The 22,500-nt window shown below is 36.0% G+C and overlaps 2 protein-coding genes across 2 annotated transcripts in view; one reads left to right on the forward strand and one right to left on the reverse strand.

Moving 5' to 3' along the window:
- The first annotated feature begins 4,408 nt into the window (after positions 1–4,408).
- Positions 4,409–22,500, forward strand: part of LOC144966614 (aldehyde dehydrogenase, mitochondrial-like) — a 35,857-nt gene continuing 17,765 nt past the window's right edge. The window contains exon 1 of the mRNA XM_078903355.1: positions 4,409–4,668. Coding sequence (XP_078759481.1) covers positions 4,549–4,668 — 120 coding nt within the window. The 5' untranslated portion in view covers positions 4,409–4,548. The remainder of the gene's footprint in view (positions 4,669–22,500) is intronic.
- Positions 9,186–11,426, reverse strand: LOC144966615 (uncharacterized). Its single transcript, XM_078903356.1, has 3 exons — positions 11,232–11,426; positions 10,480–10,627; positions 9,186–9,449 (listed from the first exon to the last, which is right to left on the reverse strand). The coding sequence occupies exons 1-3, from the start codon at positions 11,346–11,348 to the stop codon at positions 9,313–9,315; spliced, it is 402 nt and encodes a 133-aa protein (XP_078759482.1). The 5' UTR covers positions 11,349–11,426; the 3' UTR covers positions 9,186–9,312.

Consider the following 22,500-nt stretch of genomic DNA (forward strand, 5'->3'; position numbering starts at 1 on the left):
GGGTAAATATGTGGTCACTACATGACTTCCTTTTTCTGAACCCTGCTTGCTCTTTTCTAAGAATGTTTTCAATGTGAGGTGAGATTCTTTTCAGAAGGATTCTATTAAAAATTTTGCTCGTTACGGACAGGAGTGTGATTCCACGTCAGTTAGCACAATTTCCCAGGTCTCCTTTCTTGGCTATTTTATGGATGATGCCTTTCTGCCAATCCTCTGGTATTTCTTCCTTTTCCCAAATGTTGGTGAACAATTTACTGAGAATTTTGGACATTTCTTGCGAGTTCGCTATAAACATTTCCGCACTGATTTTGTCAACACCTGGGGCCTTGCCATTTTGTTGTTGTATTGCCTTGTGCACCTCTGAGCATGAGGTACACATTTTAATAAGTAGGACATACTATTGAGTTTGACCTATTAAAATAATAAAGTTGGCTTATTTCATAAAAACTACCTGGTACAAGCATAACTTAGAAAAAGAAAACAGTTAAGATGTCCAATAGAGCAGTAAAGTTAGGTGCCCAAAACGTAAACAAAGGTCGAGAAGCACGTGGCAAACCACATGTTCCTGTCTTGACAGCTCACGTTCCAATGTAAATAATAGAAACAAATAACCTTTAAAATTTGGCTGTTAGGTGGCAAAAGAAACACATATTCATAAATACTCGATCATGCATCAAATAATGTCTAGATATGGATATTTTATGGAACAAAAGGTAAAATTTTCTAAAATTTATCAAAAGTTACAGTCTATCTATTTTTAGACCAGAGCAAATTATTGCGCTGGTGTGAACAAAACGAGAATTATTCGGAGCCTGATTTTCATAATAATTTAGCCTTATATTATTATTTCTGCAACTGTTAGATTTTATGTAAACATATTGTCAATACTGAAAGTGTATTACCTACAACTCAAACTACAAAATTGGGAGACCTATATTGTGCGTAAATTGTTCCGGTCCCTAACGGAAATCACTAGCAACTTGTTATTGTTTACGTTAGGGGCACCTAACTTTACTGCTCTATAAATAAATCAGAGAGTATTGAATAGAATATCGACTACTCTAAACAAAATTCGATCGATACCATGTTATGCGACGGTAGACCTCCGTTAGATAATCTCTAACAGGGGTATCGCACTAGGACAGGACTGTCCTGGGACAGTCCTGTCCCAAATCTGTATAATATATAATTTAGAGAAACCTATCGCACCTATTGGGACGGGACAAAACAGTCCCGTTGTGTCCCAAGCCGTTGTGAAATGCTACAAAATCAACGGGACAGGGCTGTCCCAGTCCCGTGTTCATATCGTTTGTGATAGTAGAAAAATATAGCAGCCTTCCGCACTAGGACAAAAAAGTCCCAGACTTGGCGGCGCTGTGTCAAAGTTGCAATGCCTGCCTTTATTTTCTGCATCCCTACTACTACTACCACTACTACTACTACTACTACTACTACTACTACTACTACTACTACTACTACTATTTCTACTGTTGCTTCTGCTGCTGCTAATGCCACTAATATATTAATACTTACATCCCTTATATTTTGTATTTATTTTCCAACAATAGTCCACACTTTATTTTATTTCACTTTCTATACTGCATTACACAGTTCCTCCCCGTCTCCCCTCTTTTGACTTAATTAATTACGCACCTTTTATAAATTTCTATTTCTCTATTTTAATTCGCGCTTCCTCACAAAGTAGCATACAATTTCATGCCCATCAATGTTTTTGTGTATGCATCTTAACAACGCCACTACCACATTATCTCATTCGTCTGTAGAGTGTCATTCATCCTGTTTTGTTGATTAAGGGGAAACCCGAAACGTCCACTTTTATATTAAACTAAAGCTTACATTCAATTTCACAGTTATAATTTATTTATTTATTTCAATTCTGAATATAAAAAGCAATAACAATTCAAAAAATAATTCTATGTGATGAAACCACGAACAGAATGCATAGCAACATAAACATTTTCGGCAATTTAATAACGTATGTTTATAAATATAATTTAAGAAGTGTCACACTTTGTGACACAGCAGTACCGTGTCTAAAACCGGTCGCACATATATTCGGTAACTTGTGGGATCAATTACCTTTATCGTTATTTATTTCGGGAATTCTCAATAAGAATATTTTTAAAGTAAGTCCTTCTGAGCCACTTGGGCTCATTGTAAGACAAATTAAGTCCTTTAGAGCCTTGTAGCCAATGGTGCAGGAGTTATCCCGGTTTCAATAGCGTGAAGCGGACAATTAACGTATTTGTTTGAAAACCTTTGAACAGGACGCTAGTTTATCGCAGATTACTATCCTAGCTTGACAGGTACCCTTTTACACCTGAATGGAGTGATTGATTGGAGTAAATTTTCTTGCTCTAGGAAAGTACAAATTGGCTTCGGTCGGAATCGAACACAGAACCTCTGAGTCCAGAGTACAACGCGCTAACCATTCGGCCATCCTGCCTCCTAAGCTTATAAATCCGGAACTTATCCATGTTTCTGTAGCGTTGAGCAGACAGATAACAGTTTAACATTAAAAAAAAAATTCTCCCTATCATTAGGGGAAATTTTTCTCGGGGGTCTATTCCAAGGGAAGACTGGAATAACCCAGACGTCAGCCGTAAATTGAGTTAGGGCGAGGTATAACCTAGGCGTTAGCCGCAGTGCAGCGCCGTAAATTGAGCTCGGACGAGGTGACTTGTTCAATGTCACACAGCGCAGTGATCGAACCTGGTACCTTTCGGGTACGAAGCAAAGACCGTACCGCCGAGCCATGCAGACCCTCTAATAGCCTCATGAAAGGACGCTAGTCTGTCAAAGATTACTTTCATCAGCGAACTGGTACTCATTTGAACTTGGGTATAGTGAGGTGATTCCAAGAAAAACATTTTAGTATAAGATCGGAGATCACCATAGTCTATGATTTGACCCTTGAGCAATCTTTGGGTCATTAAAGGATGCACACAATATTATTTCCTCTTTCCATTTGTCTTTTTTTCTACGTAGTAAAGCACAGAAATATGCAACCTCCATTTCATCCATTTAATAATAATACATCTTTATTTATTGAGAAAGAGAGAGAGAGAGAGAGAGAGAGAGAGAGAGAGAGAGAGAGAGAGAGAGAGAGAGGGGGGGGGAGAGTGAACAAGGGGAAATTGTTCATTGGTGTGTTTATGTTCATGCGTGTGTGTGTGTGTGTGTGTGTGTGTGTGTGTGTTGCACTCATGTTATTATGACACAAGAGAGTATGATTAGGACTCAAAATATATTTAGAGTATATAGTAATAATATAAATATGTGTAGCTTAGTTTCATATGGGAGAAACACAATTGAAGTAACTCAGCTCCTTATTATAGTTGTTTATCGCCGACCGCTTTTTATGAATGGTTCTCACTGAAATCTAGCGGTCGGACTTTGGGCGTTCGGGATTGCATGCGGTTTTGTGTATTGGTGCGTTGCGTCCTGTTTGCGGATGTTTTGAGCATTTTGGGCAAACTCACAGCATCGATAGTTCTTTCTCACATACAGAGAAGATAGACAAGAAGGAAGGAAGAGAGAGAGAGAGAGAGAGAGAGAGAGAGAGAGAGAGAGAGGGGGGGGGGGAAGAGAAAGGACAAGATTCTTACCCTTAGAAAGGAATTTGATGTGCAAATCTCATTATCTCATTTTATGTAACTTTACTAGAACAAAATTGCATGTTATGTATATGATATGAAGATATTACTATTTCTGACATAAGCGTCAAAGAACAGAGAGAGACAGAGATAGATAGATAGATAGATAGATAGATAGCTAGATAGAGAGAGAGAGAGAGAGAGAGAGAGAGAGAGAGAGAGAGAGAGAGAGAGTGTGTGTGTGTGTGAGGAGGAACCACAGGCTTTCCCTCTCATAGCTTGTTACAGGAAATTATATAATATGGAGTATGATGAAAATGGTGATGGTGTTATAGGGGAATGGTGAAAGTGAAGGATTGTAACGAAAATATTAGGAATGTTGTTGTGATGATGATGATGATGATGATGATGATGATGATGATGATGATGATAATGTTATTGTTGATGCCGTTTTTTTTCCTCGATGACTACGATGTTACTAGTGTGTATCTGTGTGAGGGTGTCTATGTCAATATTGTATTGTTATAAATGTGTAACCAAATGACAAATTGCCATTTTTTTTAGACAGTAAAGATTTATTATTATTATTATTATTATTATTATTTTGATAACGCATTTGCGCAAGCGATACGCCAGGTGTGTCCTGGGACAGTCCTGTCCTAGTGCGGTACCCCTTTTGAATAGAAGATTTTTTTCTGTGGGACAGGACAAATTTGTCCTGGGACAGTTTTGTCCTAGTGCGGAAGGAGCCTAAGTATAAAATAAATATAATCGTACTTCTATCTACTTGTATCACTTAGTGCCCATCAGTCAGCTCTAGCGAGCCAAAATAGGAACCGTTATCACTTCACCAACTGATCTCATTTCTTCTCCGCCGAGAACAGCCTCCAGCTCCAAAACGCAAGCTTCGTCATTAGATCATTTGATCAGGATGGCATTTTTAACAAAATGCAGTTCACGAATTATTTCCTCAAGGAGTCCTCTTTTCTTATGTCGGTCTATGTCTGCATTACCCCAACCAATCACAAATCCAGATGTGAAACATGCCAAGGTAAATACATTTGGAAGAGATCTCATTGGTTTTTGGTGCATCACTGTAATTAGATAGGCACTTGCAAGAATTTTTCAAAATAGTGATATCGGTATTAATTTAGCGTAGGAAGAGAATTGTAAATTATAAAATGAATGCATGGACATGAAAACGCCAATTAATTGAATAATTTAAAACAAAAATAACTTCCATAAATGGAATATGTTGTAAGATATAAAGATGTAAAGTTTTGATGTGGATTGACGAAGTTATCTCTCAAACGCAGCAGACGACAGGAAGTGAATCAGTATAAGAAAATGGCAGCTTCTGTAAACAATCGAGGCCAATAACTGTTTTTTGGGGAGCTCTAACTTTTGAGTGCAAACATATTTTGCTCTGAAATTTTTAGAGAAGCTACTTTAATATGTATCTCAGAAGGACTTTTTTTTAATTAGGCTGTCATTATTCTCCGCCGGGCGGAAAATAGTCCTTCTTTTTATTTTCCGCCGGGCGGAGAATAACAAATTTGCTTATTTTCCGCCGGGTTTTTCAAGTTGATCTTTGAGACTTAGCGGACTCCCATATTCTGACCTTCGTGGTGTAGTGTAAATAATCTGGTCGTTATTTGCCCCCCCCCCTCCCTCGTTATTATTAGGGAATCAGTGGGTGATAGCGGTGGCTGTAGACGGTAGGAAATCAGTGGGTGATAGCGGTGGCGGTAGACGGTAGAGAATCAGTGGGTAATTAATTAGTAGATTTGAGACACACTTCAAGTTCAAGCTTGCCGGACTAAAATAATTTGGAGAATGAAGGGAGTTGACTTAACTTTGCTCTTTCTCACTGCTAGTTGTGTGATTAGTTCTCACTAGTGTTGCTCAATCAGACTACAAACGTTTGTGGGGAAGATTTTATGTCACTGATTATTGTGATAAGTTTATGTTGTTGTTGTTGTAAGTGTTTTGTTATGGTATGACTGTCGTGTCTCGATCAGGCTGTTGTGAGTAATCTTCATGTTGTGTTTGTTCACTGTCTCCCGCGTAAACGTGACGTCATCGTGTCTATCCTATAAAAGCTTGTGACACCCTTCATTCTTTTCTCTTCGACACCAAGCCTAATTCTATATCTACTATTTTGCCTATCGTTTGTATCTGACAGATCCGATCCGCCATACTATGTTTTAGAATTAGACTGTACTGGGACGATTCCCGATGTGCTTTTAGAGCATTTTTAACCGCCCATATATGTCCTCTACATATATGGAGAACGCCCACTTCGGTGGAGACTTTTTCTGAACTTTTTCCTTATTTTACATATCGTGAACGAGATTGGGAAATCCGTTCACGACACGTTAAAGGTTACACATCGTCTGTACTGTGATGGGAACAAATAACAATTATGTGTCTATAGTGCTGGTGGTTGGGCCTCAGTGGGTACTCTACTGTGTGTCAAATACCCCCCCCCCCTCCCCATCATGGTAAAGATGCAGTGGCCTTTAGTAATAGTAATAGAGAAGGCGGCAGGGACTCAGCGGCTAATATTGATAGGATGGTGGCTAATAGAACTGGTGGTAGTAGAGACTCATTGGCTAATACTAATAGAGCTGATGGTAAGGTCTCAGTGGACAATAGAGCTGGTAACAGGGACTCAGTGGCGAATAGGGCTGGTGGTAAGGACTCAGTCGCTAATAGAGCTGGTAGTAGGGACTCAGTGGACAATAGGGCTGGTGGTAGTGGTAGGGACTCAGTGGCTAATAGAGCTGGCGGTAGTGACTCAGTGGCTAATAGTAATAGTAATAGAGCTGATGGTAAGGACTCAATGGCTAATAGGGCTGGTGGTAGGTAAATAACTAAGTATTTGTTGCAATTCAATATTCTTTATTGATCAACAATACAGAAACAGGCTTAACTTAATATAGTACCTGTAAATAAACCCAAATATAATAGAACAGTTAGAATATCCTCAAGTAGGGACTCATTGGCTAATAGAGCTGATGATAAGGATCCAGTGGCTAATAGGGCTGGCTGTAGGGGCTCAGTGGACAATACCTGTGGTGGGGACCAGTCGCAGTGACTAATACTGTAATGGCAGTTTTTTTTTTTGCATCGCTTGCGGCCGCGTTGCTGGCCGCAAAAAAAAAACAAAAAAACATGGCAAAAAAAAAATCCCTGATTTGCATTGCGGCCGCAAACTTTGCAATGTTTTGCACAAAAAAAAACTAAAATAAAATAAATAAATAAATTTTAAAATATTTAGTGGGGACCAGTGATGACAATCTGGGATTTTAGGATTTCTTCATAAATGTTCCGTTGTTTTTGTCAAGTCAAACATTTTCCGCTAAGTGGTAGTTCAGGGGGAAAAAACAATATGCCTTCTATCATTTTTGACACCTCTGCCCAGTTGCATGAATTTTGGCGACACTCCCTTATATATGACGTTAGTCTAGACACACTGGCGTCAAATGTAAAAAGTAGCAGAAGACACATGGTGGCCATAGATGAGAAGATGATCGAAATCGAAAGGGAAAGGGATGGAGCAAATGGGTGTAAATATTTGTGTACTTTTTAGCTGTAGCATGATAGTACATTTGACGATTTTATAAGTTTTATAAGCGTCTTTTAAAAATTTTTCTTCTTTTTAATTTTGTTTTTGTTTGATTGTTCTGAATTTGTTAATAGAATTCATTACAACTTGTGTCTAATTATAACACAATTTAAAAAATAAAATAAAAAATCAATTCACTAAGTATTCTTGCATTCTCTCACTCTCTTTCTCATGTCTATATTTGTCTCTCAGCCACCCTTCCTCTATCTTCATATTGTGTTTATAGATATTTGGTAATAGAGAGATAATATGTACATAATAGTAAGTTAGGCTGATCGATTTAAGAAATGATTGTTTAAATTTAAAGGCTAATTTAAATTTGCTCTGTAGATGGAATATGTTTTGCAATTGATTAAAGATTCTTATATCATCACAAGGTTGCAATAATACAGACACAAGTCGGGTTTGTTATGTAAAAACAAATACCTCCTTGTGTTTTGGCCAAAAATTTCCGCAATTTTTTTCATTAATGTTCCATTGTTATTGTCATGTCAAACCTTTTCTGCTAAGTGGTAGTTCATGAAAAAAAAATATGCCTTCTATCATTTTTTGACACCTCTATTCAGTTGCATGAATTTTGGTGACACTCCTTTATTTATGACGTTAGTCTAGACACACTGGCGCCAAATGTCGAGAGTAGCACAAGACACATGGTGGCCATGGATGAGAAGATGATCGAAAGGGAAGGGGATGGAGCAAATGGGTGTAAATATTTATGTACCTTTTAGCTGTAGCATGATAGTACATTTGGCGGTTTTATAAGCCTGTCCTTTTTTTTTTCTTCCTTTTTCATTATTTTGTTTGATTGTTCTGAATTTGTTAATAGTATTCATTCAATACAACTTGTGTCTAATTATAAAACAATTTTTTAAAAATAAATTCATCAATTCTCCCTCTCTCTTTCATATCCATATTTAAATGTCTTCAATGACACAGACAATATAGGCTAAAATGAGACCAACCCCACCCACCCCACAAAAAAAATAATTTCCGACACTGATGCACCGAAAACCAACGAAATCTTCCAAATTTACACACAATGTTCCCTACAAGAGCTACATCACGATGGAAAGGCTTAGCAAGTCTTGAAAAATATATTTAAAGAATTGTTTTTCGATTACGATTGAAAACTTGGCATGGAATGACAAGAAAAAATCCAATTTAAAAATTCATAAAACTACTAAATTTTAGTTTAGCCCAAAACCAAATCCATCATGATGCAATACCCATCATACGAAAGATTCTGACCAAATTTGGTATACAATCTGATGGGAAACAATCCAGCTATGAATGTCAGAAAATCTGAAAATGATATTTTGAGAAAAAAACAAAATGTCTTTATTAATTTGATAAACAAGCTAATTTTGCAGACAACGTCCATCAAAATTTCAAAGTATAATCAATATGGAACAAGAGAATAGTCAAATTTTGTAAATTGATCAATTTCTGAAAAAAAAAAAATTGTCTAGAAAGAAATGCTGTACAATATTTTTTTTATTTCGGCTGAAATTGTGGTGCGGATCGACAGGAAAAAAATTAATTTTTAAAATTCAAAAAACGTCTAAATTTTAATTTACCCCAAAATGTTTCCATCATGATGCAAAACACATCATAAAAAAGATTCTGAATAAATTTGAAAATAATCTAAAGGAAAATGACATATATGGTTCTTAGAAAATCAGAAAATGACACAAAACGGAAATTTGAGAAAACACTTATTTGACATAAGCTGATCCATAAAATTTTCAAAATAATGACTATCATAGGACAAGAAAACACGAAAATTGTGTAGATTGATCTGTCTAAAAAATGTATAAATGATTCGCTAACCCATTCCCTAAGAAAATAAATGCTGAAAAATTTAAACATTATTGTGGTCAAATATGATTTATATCTTACGAATTCATCACTGTAATCACAAAAACTAATACGATATGACGCACTACCCTCATGTTTTTATTGTTTAAAATGCTGCTTGTGAGATAAGTATCTAATCAATTTGAACTACAAAGTCAAATCTATTTGAGACAAAAAAAAAAACCCAGGTAAATGGCGAAAATAGATTTAGCTCCAAATCAAACGCAATTTGCTTTCGCAAACTCCCAGAAAATTATTTTTCTTTCGGCTCAATACAGGAAAATTCAACACCACTTGTTTGCAACCACTTTGTCTGATGTTCCACAAAGATGGTTGATCTTGCTCTGGTTTGAAAAATGGAAATAGAAAAGAGGCATTTCGTTAGCAATTTTTGGAAAGGTCTATATAATCAAAATCATTGTCATAAATTGAATTTGTCAAAGACATACCAATTTATTTTAAATGGCCATCATTTTCACCATCACCAACACAGTTGAAATTTCATTGGCTTTACCATACAGGACAAAACTCTTGACAACAAACTATCATTTAGATTAACGAGCATTTATACTTGAGCATGCAAATCTCGAAATCACGGAAATCTCAAACTTGGTACAATTCCCAGTTTTAATCCCTTTATTTCGTTCATATAGTGGACACTCCCTTGCGATCTGTTGAATTTTTTCCCCACTAATTGATTGTGTTGAACTGACAGAGAAAAGGAAATTGCAGTCTCACTATCGACTCTCTACAGAGTTCATAATAATGGGGAGTTATCATTATAATTATAATACGAATTTTATTAAGACCACCCACATTTACCTCCCTCAAATCCTGTGTAAAATACTCAAATTGGAAAACTCAAAAACACGGAAATCTCGAACAAACCGGCATGGTCCCGACTTGTTTGAAATTCCCATGCTCGAGCGTACTGTATTGATCACCAATAACAGAGATGCCAACCTAGCCTTTTGAAAACCCATATTTTCAAGACCAAAAACCTGTATTTTAGGACAAAAACCTGTATTTACTGCGCTGTGCAGAAATCGATATCAACCCGAAAAGGTCGAATCGGACTTCGTTAACTTGTACTCGTTAGGGCAGTGAATTACTCATAGTTAATAGCAGTAGGCTGGGCAAGATTCGCAAAATTCAGTATCGATAATGAAAGCTCTTCTGCATGAAAACACTTTTCATGTTGTGATCGTAATTAAGTGGATTTTTCACTTCAACCAAATCCCGTATTTTTCATGATAAAACCGTATGCCCATACTTCGGAAGAAAAACCGTACAGAACACGGGAAACCTGTACTGGTTGGCATCTCTGCAATAAAAATGTAAGGCGCTATATGAAGATTTCAAAACATTACTAACCAGTTTCAAAAAGTGCATGCAGATACTCTGCTCTGCTGGCACAGATGATGGTTTGCTGATTAATAAGATTGCCACAACACATCTTGAGCCAGCTATCATTCTTGATTGTCAGGACACCAGTACCGTCAACTGGACTCTTTGATGTTAGCTGTCAATGAAAAAAAAAAAAATTAAATTCACTGCAGTGAAAATGGCACATACCAATGTCATTGTTTAAGTTAATAATAATAATAATAATAATAATAATAATAATAATAATAATAATAATAATAATAATAATAATAATAATAATATAAATAGATAAATAAATAAATAAATTTGTTAAAAAAGTAATGGTTAAAATGATATCGTTTTTCATTACAGTACTGTATATCTTATATCATTGTCATTATCATCATCATGAGGCATCTCAATTTCACTCCAAAGTTCTAAAAATTGTGTCACCGCTTCCACTGCTGCTGAAAACTGCCCAGTTGTTACAGTTACAATTACAATGCACACAGTTACACTTACACAGTATTAGAAGTAAAATCAACGAAGGATTAATCCATAAAGATCACATTGGAATGTAGAACACATGGCACACGTGACAGTCGGCAAGGCGTGTTGTTATTACAATACAATTACATTCTCATTCATTCATCTATCTCCTCATTCATATCGCCATCGGCATTGCTCGATATACTTCACTGTCCTGAGTCCGAGCCTTGTTAAAAACAAAAACACAAAAAGAAGAAAAGTCAAATTCTTACCTCTACAGAATCCTGACGAATAAAAATGGTATCAGTCTCAGTCTGCAATTGGTTAACTGCATTTTTGCAATTGTTGATAAGATGAAAAAGTGCTTGGAAATCAAGAGTCACAATCATTGACAATCGAACAAAACAATCATGGCTTCGCGACTTGGCGGTTGGCGCCACGGTCGACCGGATGTGACCTTTGACACGACCGGGGGTCACAAGACCCTAGGATAAGCCCGGCGGAGAATAAGAAAAAAAGGTTATTTTCCGCCCGGCGGAAAATACTCACTCCCTTTTAATTAAGAAGGACCATCTCTGGTTTAAAAGTTATAAGCGGTTAAACACATATACTCTCTTTACGCACAGATTTCTCAAAATCATGATATAGGAAGATAATAATATTAGCATCATTGTATGTAGAATTTTATGCCCTTTCCAATGATATATAATGCATGCCATTTCATTCCACTGAGAAAGAAGAATGAACATTTTAAAATCACTCCAAAATTTTTCCCCCTCAAAAACGGAAGGCTGCCTCTATTCTCACCCCCCCCGGCCGATTGGATTACCGAAAAAAACGTCGCCGGCTTTTTGCGATTTGGATTTGATTGATTTTTTTTTTTTAATTGTGCAACTTGTGCATGCAACAATTGTGGACTACTATTATGAAGACTAGCATCGGGGGGTGAGAATAGTCACTTCGAAAACGGAAACAGAAATCCTCGTCTTTTTTCAACTCGCGAGAGCTACTTCTTGCAAGTGCCTACTGTAATAAATTTGGGGTGGGGTTGTCTAACTTTAGACCCAGCTATATTGGACATATAATTCACAGAAAAAAAATGGTGGCGTTTTTATGCATCTCCGTTGGAGGTGTACAAAAACGCACCGTTTTTATGCACCTCCGTAGGCGGTGATGGTAAATTAATGAAAATGTTGCTGCATACGTCCATGAGGTTTAAATAGTTTTAGATTGCAGTATAGCACGCTGCTTAGTGATTACCGATGTACGTTTATACAATGATAATAAATTAAAGAATAATAACAATAATTGTAAAAATCAAAAGTAAAGAGAAACATGGCACACAAATACTGATCTCAAATAAATAAATAATTTTAGAAAATTAAACTAGAAGATTTTTTAAAAACATGATAAAAAGTTTTTGAAAAAAAAAAATGAAATAAGAAAGAAAAAAAGCAAACAAAAATAAAGTAAATAAAAAAAAAATGACTACAATGGGAATCGAACCCTGTACTTTCAAGTTTAGAGTCTGACAGCTTGTCCACTGTGCTACGGAGCCACCTGACTGTTCATCACATTTAATGAGGTCTTTCTAAAACATTATTTTACCTTCAATGCAACTTCTATTTTCTGGTTTCATATTTCGATTTTTAAAATTATTATTATTTTTTTTATAAATTTATTAACAAATATATCCTACAGATGTCACAATATAACTTTTGCCATGTCCAAATACAGAAACACAATTTCGCTGATGAATTTGGGTGGGATGCGCATGCGTGACGGAGGTGTATAAAAACGATCCGTTAAGATACACCGTCAACGGAGGTGCATAAAAACACTACGAAAAGACATTCCCTTTTTTTTTTTTTTCGGGTGTTTAATAATCAAATTAGACCTCCTACCACATAAAAATAACAAAGCAATAGCAATATTAGCATTACAGTCACATTTTATCCCACGATCAAAAGGAAGACAAAATTTTAACGTTACAACACCAAACGATATTATAAATTCTCCTATATAAAATGAGACATAAATCATAAAATCCATCCATAAACAAAGGAATTACGTCTGAGACCTATCTCTATCACTATATATCACTCAAAAGCCCTAAATTTTAGGCTAAAACTCGGGTCATAACCACTGGGACTGGGACATATTCAGCTTAGTAACTAAGGGCTTCTAACCTCAAAACCTATAAAAACAACACGTGGGTGCTTGTAGCCATTTCCATTGAGATTGGCACTACTAATTGACAAGAGTGGACGAAGCAAGATTTTTCACAGATTTAGATCTGGCAACAAAAAGCTTGAAAATATGGAACATTACTCTACTTGACAGGGACCACGTCTAAAGAAAAAAATATGGGAAATATTACTGTAATAGTAATAGTAAACAACAAAGACTGCTCTAAGAAAATAAATCACAGCATTTGCAGCACACTGTCACCAGGGACGGATGAAAGAAAAATATGACTGAAAGTACGATAAAATAAGTTACGTACCTTTTTAGAGGATCCTAAAACAAACAACGCATTGGTCGCCTTCTCAAAGTCTTTCAAGGTTTGCATGAATTCGTTGAAAGAAGAAAATAGATCACCGCTTTTGAAGGTAGTCATCTTTGGGAGTTCTAAAACTTCTAAAACTTGACTTGCTCGCTCACTCGTTCTCCTACCGACTGACAACTGAGAACGAGCAGCTTCGCCCACCGTAACACGCTTCACTTTCGACCCAGCTTCCACTTCCAACACTTCCTGTGATTGCGCAGGTGCATTGTGGCAGGAGTCCTAAGTGCCACGGGAAGCAATTCAGACTCGGGTCCGAATTGCCACTTCGATAGCGTAATGCGACGTGCACCAGAATGGCAAAATTTTGTCAACTTGAAGGCTCAAAATGGTCAAAGATGTCGCCTGGGATTTTTTTCAAAATTTGATATATTGTGCAGATACACTATTTCTATAAGCACATTGAAGCTTTCCTTGTATTTTGAGGTGTTTCATGGTAAAAATCACCTGCAAAGAACCTAAGTATTTCAATCTTAAGTTACAAAGGGGCATAACTCAATAAATTATTGAAACCCTCAAAATCGACTTATATTATACTACACGGGTAACAAACAAAGCTTAAAATATTTGGCTTATGATAAACTCTTAATAGCTAATAAATTCAATACTTTCATTTTATTTATTTTGGAAAAAAAGTGCGAAATAATGCATTAACAGTTCAATAATTGTAGACTACACACTCATTCAGATATATTAGGGTGGCGTGAATGAAAAAAAAATATCCAGCTGGATATGTTGCGATTAACCGAAGTTGCAATTAACCAAAGTTGAGTTTCCTGTCCACTATTGCAACATTTTACACATATATGGTAGACTCAAAACCAGTTGTTGTAAACATTGTTCTTACTCCACCACAGACTGAGGAATTTGATTGAAATAAAAACTATATGGCATCTTTGATGGAAGTCATCTTATTCAGATTGGATTAACTTTCACTCTTGTTCTCAACATTTGTAAGAGTCAAAGAGATTAGCCGTGACGAGAGACAGTAATCTCTCAGCAAACTTATTGGTCGCAATGCACAGTTGTCAATCCCAAAACAAAGGATATTGCCCAGTCTCTCATTACATTGTCTACCTGTTGTCAAGACTATGCCCAGCCCCCTCGCCTCCTGTTTAATGGTTACAGATGACATTACAAACCGATACTGCAAAGTCTCTTTTGTCTGTAATAGAGTGGTGACACACTACTGTAGCATTAAATCCTTCTCACTCTCGATTCTTCAACCTGTCACAATTTAATTCACTATAATATTTAATCATATTTTGTTTGCTTGATTTCTTGAATTTGCCACTTTTTGTTGGCGAAAATTTGTTGCAATTTACCAGAGACTTATATATAGAATTAATTCTGTTTCTTGGGAAATGTTGGGATTAGCCGAAAGTTGCGATTATCCGGAGTGGACTATATATATATATATATAAAATAATTTCAAAACAAGATACAACCTCCACACCTCAACATTTAGAAACACTAACAAAAAAACATCCACAAAACTCAGCGAACATATTTGGAAATTAAAAGACAACAAAATAGACCACAACATTTCATGGAAAATTTTATCTAAAGCAACAGGATACACACCAACATCAAAACAATGTAGCTTATGCCTGGAAGAAAAATATACCATAATCAAACAACCTCATGAAGCCACACTCAACATGAAAAATGAGATCTACGGAAAGTGTCCCCATCGGCGCAAATTCCTCTTAATTAACTTCAAACCGGAACCACTTCAAGAAACAACAACAGTCAACAAAACAACTCAGTCCTGAAGATGGCAAATTAAGCCTGAAACATCGATGTAGACTGCCCCAAACATTGTGGTAAATATTTTAAATATATATATATATATATATATATATATATATATATATATATATATATATATATATATATATATATATATATATATATATGGTCTCTTTTGGGTTAATATTAAAACCAGATGATGGTGACCATCTCCGTCTCCATTTTGGGATGAAACTATCAGGTCACTTCCTGTCTTAAGACATAAGGACGAATAGAAAATCTTGAGTTGGAATCATATAGAAATATTAAGGTCTATGCTGTCGTTCATGCAATTTTATGATGGATGTTTTGTTATTTCTCCCTTATATCTCTTGAGTGAGATATTTTTTTGTTTTTGAGTATTTTAATGATATGGGCGTTTTTCAATTTTTTGCCAAATACCTGTCCTACTATATAATATATTTCCTGGGCTGGGTTCCTGACCTCCCATAGTGGGCAGGGGGGTACATACTGTATCTTCTATCCCCTTATATCTGTTTTCCAACATGCTTTCTGTCTTTGTCTTGGAATGAGATTACTTGGTTTTGTCCTGGTCCTGGCCAGATCCCCTGGCTGAGAGGGAAACAGTCGAATGTATAGTTAGTTTTGGGAGATGATATTTTTTTCATTGTAAATCAGCTCTCTGTTATGCACTGTATAATCTTTCTTTATATTATATATGATTTGTAAAACATTTGTGTGTTCCTCTTAGCGGGGACCTGTGCTTGTGTCTGGATGAGACTTTTAGTGATCTCAAACTAAGTACTTTGATAGAGTGCTTTTGGAATCTACACCTGTTTCTTATTTGAACCAATACCCCTTTGTCTTCCCTTTTCTTGGATGCTTTATTGTAATTCTAGAACTTTTTACTATCCCATTTTCTTCCTTTTTACTGGCGCTGATATGACCTTAATGTGTTGCAAGTGCCGTAAAACCCTTAAAAACAAAAACAAAACAATATAATATATTTCGCTTTCGGATTCTTTGGTATATTTTTATTGCAATAGAGCATGTGATTAAAGAATACAGTTAGAAAAGCATAGATGCCAAGAATTGAGAAATTTGGTCCATAAATGAATAAACTACAATTATTTATATACTCCATACCTGCTCAAAATGCCCTGTAGGTTGACAAAAATATATTTTTAAAAGTTTTGTTGAATCAAACAGCAATATTTATTTTCCTCCTATTCCTGCTTCATTATAAAGAAATACCATATTAATTCATATCTATTAAGTTCTAATCTGTAAAAAAGGCCATTTTGATGTCAGTTGTGGGAATCAATCTTTGTCGGTGACATTTGACTCACTCCTGTAACGACAATCAATTTCGCCTAGTTTTTCTTCCATAAAATATCATATTCATTCAACTGGCAACATAAATACAGCAAGACATTCCTCCCCTCACATGCTGAAAGCAAAACAGAACGTGCAGCCACCTATTTTTCATCTACCAGCTTGAACTTTTATCAAAATGATGAGTATTTACCACGACCTCACTCCTGTAACGGGCTTTTTCTCATTCAAATTTTGAGACTTTTCATCCTTTAATTAGTAAATTTTAGTGCTTGCTAAGTCAAAATAATTAATTTATTACACTTCCTGTAGTGTCAAGCAACGTATATTCTTCAGATTTTCATTCCTGTAATGGCGAGCTGTGTTACAGGAGTGAGTCCACTGTTACAGGATTGAGATGAGATGGAGACTTTAAATGTTTTAAAGTAAATTACGTCTTTAGTTTCTTTCCTACTTTATTAATTTTGTATTTTTTAACCCTTTGCAATATAGTGAAATTTAAGTGGGAAGAGAAGATATCTCAATAAGTTAGAGAGTTGGTTCTGTTGTTAACTCAACTTTATCTTCATGCATAACCCACCGGATACAAAAGAAGGCATGGAGGAGGAGATACCATTCATGTAAATAAGATTAGAGAAAATGATCAATTAAACACCTGCTCAATCTCAAACTTTAACCGGCTATTGAAGTATTAAATCTAGGTTTTGGCAACCCAATCATTTTGTGCCTTTTATTCCATTTTAATAAGTAAAAGTTAATTTTGTTGCAGTTGCAGTTGATGGAGCAAAATACTTTTGTTTTGTTTTGGTCGGTTGATAAAAAGTGGTTTTAGGGAATATTGAATGCGTATAAAGAGGAAAGCAGTAGAATATCAAATAGATACATAAAAGAGAGAGAGAGAGAGAGAGAGAGAGAGAGAGAGAGAGAGAGAGAGAGAGAGAATGAAAGAAAGAGAGAGAGAATGAAAGAGAGAGTGAGAGAATGAAAGAGAGAGTGAGAGAAAGAAAGAGAGAGAGAATGAAAGAAAGAGAGAGTGAGAGAAAGAAAGAGAGTGAGAGAAAGAAAGAAAGAAACAGCAAGAGTGAGAGTGAGAGTGAAAGAAAGAGAGTGAGAGAAAGAAAGAAAGAAACAGCAAGAGTGAGAGTGAGAGTGAAAGAAAGAAAGATAGAGTGAGAGAAAGAAAGAAAGAGAGAGAGAGAGGGGGGGGGAGAGAAAGACAGAAAGTGAGAGTAATAAAGAAAGAAAGAGGAAGAGAGAGAGAGACTGAGAGATAGGGAGGGAGAAGGAAAGACAAAGAGAAAGAGTGAGAGCGATAAAGAAAGAAAGAGGAAGGGAGAGAGAGAGAAAGTGTGTGTGTGTGTGTGAGAGAGAGAGAGAGAGAGATTCATAAAATCTGGTTGGAAATCCTGATTCGTTTGGGATCACTGTTATTCCATGTTTTCATGTTTATAGATTTATCTAGCGTATATTTGTTTCTATTCTGGTTGAGTTCTGACAATAAAAATGCCTTACGACACCATTAGACAAATAAATAAGATTTTTGTCAGCCATTGTTATTCATAATGATACACAATTTAAGTGCCTATCAAAAGTCCTCCCGTGGCGTAATAATCACCTCTTTTAACTCTAAACAATACAACAGACTTTAATTCATAATCAACAAATTGGTGACTTTTGGCATTTACAACAGTTACTGCAACAACACAGTCTGTGGTCTGGGTGGGGATCCTGACCTCCCATAGTGGGCAGGGAGGTACATGCTGTGTCTTCTATCCCCCCATGCCCCATACCCGTTTTCCAATTGTTTCCTGTCGTTGTCCTGGAATGAGATTACTTGGTTTTGTCCTGACCCTGGCTGGAATTCCTTGGCTGGGAGGGAAACAGTCGAATCTATAATTGTAATTTTTGGAGATGATATTTTTTTCCTTGTAAATCATCTCTCTGTTATGCATTGTATTATGTTTAGTTTATATATTATATTATATGATTGGTAAACATTTGAGTGTATTCCTCTTAATTGGGACCTGTGCTTGTGTCTGGATGAGACTTTTAGGTAGCTCAAACTAAGTACTTTGACGGTGTGCTCTTGGAATCTACATCTGTTCCCTATTTGAACCAATTCCCCTTTGTCTTACCTTTTCTTTTGTGCTTTAATTGTAATTCTAGAACTTTTTACTATCCTATTTTCTTCCTTTTTACTGGCGCTGATATGACCTTAATGTGTTGCAAGCACCGTATAACCCTTAAAAACAAAAAACAATCTGTGGTGACTCTCGTTTTTGAGACAAAACCTTTTCTGTACTCAAAGCAAAGGCTACGACTACGACTAATTACAATTTTTAGGATCAACTGGAAACTTTAAAAAAATTCTTGTCTTCTTTATTATTATTATCGATTTAGATACGTTGGGGCACCTTTGCAGTTCACTTTTGTGATTCTTATGAGCAGTGAATACAAATGTGTGCCAAGTGTTATAGACCGTCTTTATTTAGTAACTCACTCCTGTAACGATACGACTCACTCCTGTAACGACGTACAGAAATGCTATTTATGTCTATTTGGACAGTCCCATCTTCTTTTTACAATTTGCTCAATTTATGTCTTTACTTATCTCTCTCAAATAGCCTCTAATGTATATTAAGAATTATCTCTTTAAAAAATTATGAGAAATTAAAATATTTAATTTGCCAAAATTTTCAGGATTTTGCAACAAATCTCTCTCAAAACTAAAAAAAATAGGCACATATCCGTAATTAAACCATTTGTAGAGAATGAATATACAGTGGAACCTCCCGATTACGACACCTCCGAATAGTGACAACCTCCTGATAACGACATTGACCCCTGGTCCCAGTTTTTTTTTCTATTTAAGATCAGTAAAAAAAAACCCTCCAAATAACGACGCACTTTTTGATAAAACCTCCGAATAACGACATCATTTTGGCGATTTTCGGCAGTTTTCGTAGATATCTGATACTAAAAATACTGCATAGATGACGTCGAGGTTACCCCAGAGGAATATGTAAACATAGACAAGGACTTGGCATCCACTTTTGAAGTGTCAGTTGAGTCCATTGTCACAGATATTCTTGAGACAAAGACACCAACAACAGAAAATCAAGACGATGATGATCTTGACGGCGATGCTCCACTCCCTGTTGTGATGGCCAGTGAAGCGGTTATGGCGCTTACAACTCTTAGAACTTTTGCCATGCGGTGCGCAATTATTTGACATGCTCATCCCAATGGAGGACAAAGTATCTGCTATCATTTCCAGCACCAAACGTCAAACAGTGATAGAGGATTATTTCAAGCCAAACAAGTCTTGATGTTCATAACAAAATAACAAGGATGATGGAACCTTTTTTTACATTTTTAATGGATAGAGAGAAACAAAAATAAAAGTTAAAAAAAAATAATAAACAAAAAAAAAAACCCCAAACAAAAAGAAATAACAAAAAAAAACCCAAATTTTTTAAATGCGGCCATGTGTTCCGTTGTATTCAAATAGCTGTTCACATGCTGGTCCCCAGCCCGGATAAACTGCAGAGGGAAAATGGTACAGTTGTGGCGTGGTAAATAAAAATTGGTCCCGCGGGCCTTACCACGCCCACTTTGTTCGCCATCTTGGAAACCTCCGGATAACGACATAAAAACTCGATCCCGTGGCATGTCGTTATCGGGAGGTTCCACTGTATGCTGAAGAAGGCCATAGGAGCATACTGTCTGCATCATAATTTTAAAATGCGAACAATGCAGCTTTGAATTAGTGTTACAGGAGTGAGTCAATGTAATGGGATTCGAACTTTAACCTGCCAACATATGAAGCCAGGAGAAGATTAAGCTTCAATATTATAGGACATAATTGAAGAGTAATCAGCATAAGTGATCACAAGATTTGATCTAATTTGATTGAAACTCCGGAAAAATAAATTCCCCCTCCTAATTGGACAAAAATTTGAAAAACGCCCATATATTACATGTATTTAATCATCTTAATAGCATGCATTAAAAAAAATAATCACAATGTAAAGCACATTCAGCATTTATATAATTTTGAAAATACATTTCACACGTGTCTTTATTAGTATTTTTGTCATTAAATTATTCAATTATATGCAAGCATCTGGATGGCTCAGACTAGTCACGGGGGCGGTTTTTTGCTGGGCTTTACTACTACTTCTGTTCTCTTTTATCTCATCTTATCAATTTATTTTTTCCGTGGAGCATCAGTAACTCAGGAGTGTCTCAGAAGCTGTTTAACTTAACAAAAACAACACAAAAGAAAGAGAAAAAAAAAAAACCCCAAAAAAAACCCCTAAAAGCATTCCATACAAGTGTTTGACAACAACCTTTTAAATTGCCTTATTCTGTTCCAGATTTATTTCATAACTCTATCTTATCCTGGCTTATCTGTTTCTATACCCAACTCTTCTTTCATTCCACACATTTATCATATGGATTATTGCTGCTCAGGTATTTTATTTTTCTTAGGATAGGCATATGCACTGTCTTGTCTATTTTGATAAGATTTTATACTATCATTAAGATCTTAGAAAACAAACTGGCCTATTAAATTTAAGGAGTTTCATTCTCATGGCTTGTTCCGGGCCCCGTGTATGTGAACCATAATTTAGATCATCAGTGTGAATTTTTACTTGATAATATTATTTGGTAACATTTTTATTAAGTGATTGTGGGTAATTCTGAAGAATTTATTTTTATTTATATACTTGTGGACTATATTATTATGAAGGACAACATGGCTGACACCTGTTGACATTGAGCTTCGGCTCAGTGGATAGTCTTATGTTTCTATTTATTCACTGTGTGGAATCTTTAATTTTTACCTGATGTGGACTAATCTTAATATTGGAACTTTTAACTTAAGATCTATTAAAAGTAACATTCGAAAGGAACAACTGTGTCAAGATTTAGAAAGTTATAAAATCGATGTGTTGTGTTTACAAGAGACGAAGATCCAAGATGGCGTCGACCAAACAATAAATGGTCACAGACTGCTGTGCTTTGCTTCCAGTTCACCTCACTATGGATGTGGATTTCTCATAAATAAAAACTGCAGGGATTTGACTAGTGACGAATGGAATGTTTCGGACAGAATATGTGTTCTTGAGCTTAAGTGTAAGATCAATTCAAGGAACCAGAATAACGATAATAAAGACGATCACGGTAAGAAGACGTTCACTATCTCAATCGTAAATGTTTACGCACCAACAAGTCAACGCGCAAAACAATACCCAGAGGAAACTGATAAATTTTACAAAGACCTAGACGATACACTGAACAAAATAGGAAACAAATCAATATTAATAATTGCTGGAGATTTTAATGCCAAAGTAGGAAAACGTCTCGACAGTGACACACTATGTTTAGGATCATACTCAAAAGGAAAACGTAACGATAACGGAGAAAAATTAGTCCAGTTCTGTGAACAGAGAAAACTTTTCATAACAAACAGTGCTTTCAACCACCCATCAAGACACCAGACAACATGGGTAGGACAAAGGAAAGACCAAACCCAAGACAAAATGATAACAATACACAACCAAATAGACTATATCATATGTCGACACCGCCATAAACACTACTCAACCAACTCGCGATCATACGGTGGTACACTGCTAACATCCGATCACAAACTTGTAAAAACGAATTTCAACATAAATGTGTACAGACAACGAAGACAGAAAGGTAAAACGGCAGTCAAAATAAACACGGCAAAAATAGTAAATGAGCGAGAATGTCGCATTCATTACCAATATGAACTTAACTCAAGTCTATTTAAAATAAAGCAAAACAGCAATCCAAACAATGAATGGAAAGAGACGCAAGCGGCAATGAAATATGCGGGGGAAGAAAGTGCAGGC

The sequence above is a fragment of the Berghia stephanieae genome, chromosome 2, assembly GCF_034508935.2.
Source record: "Berghia stephanieae isolate SIO BIC M18660-M18661 chromosome 2, UCSD_Bste_1.3, whole genome shotgun sequence".
Classification (NCBI taxonomy): domain Eukaryota; kingdom Metazoa; phylum Mollusca; class Gastropoda; order Nudibranchia; family Aeolidiidae; genus Berghia; species Berghia stephanieae.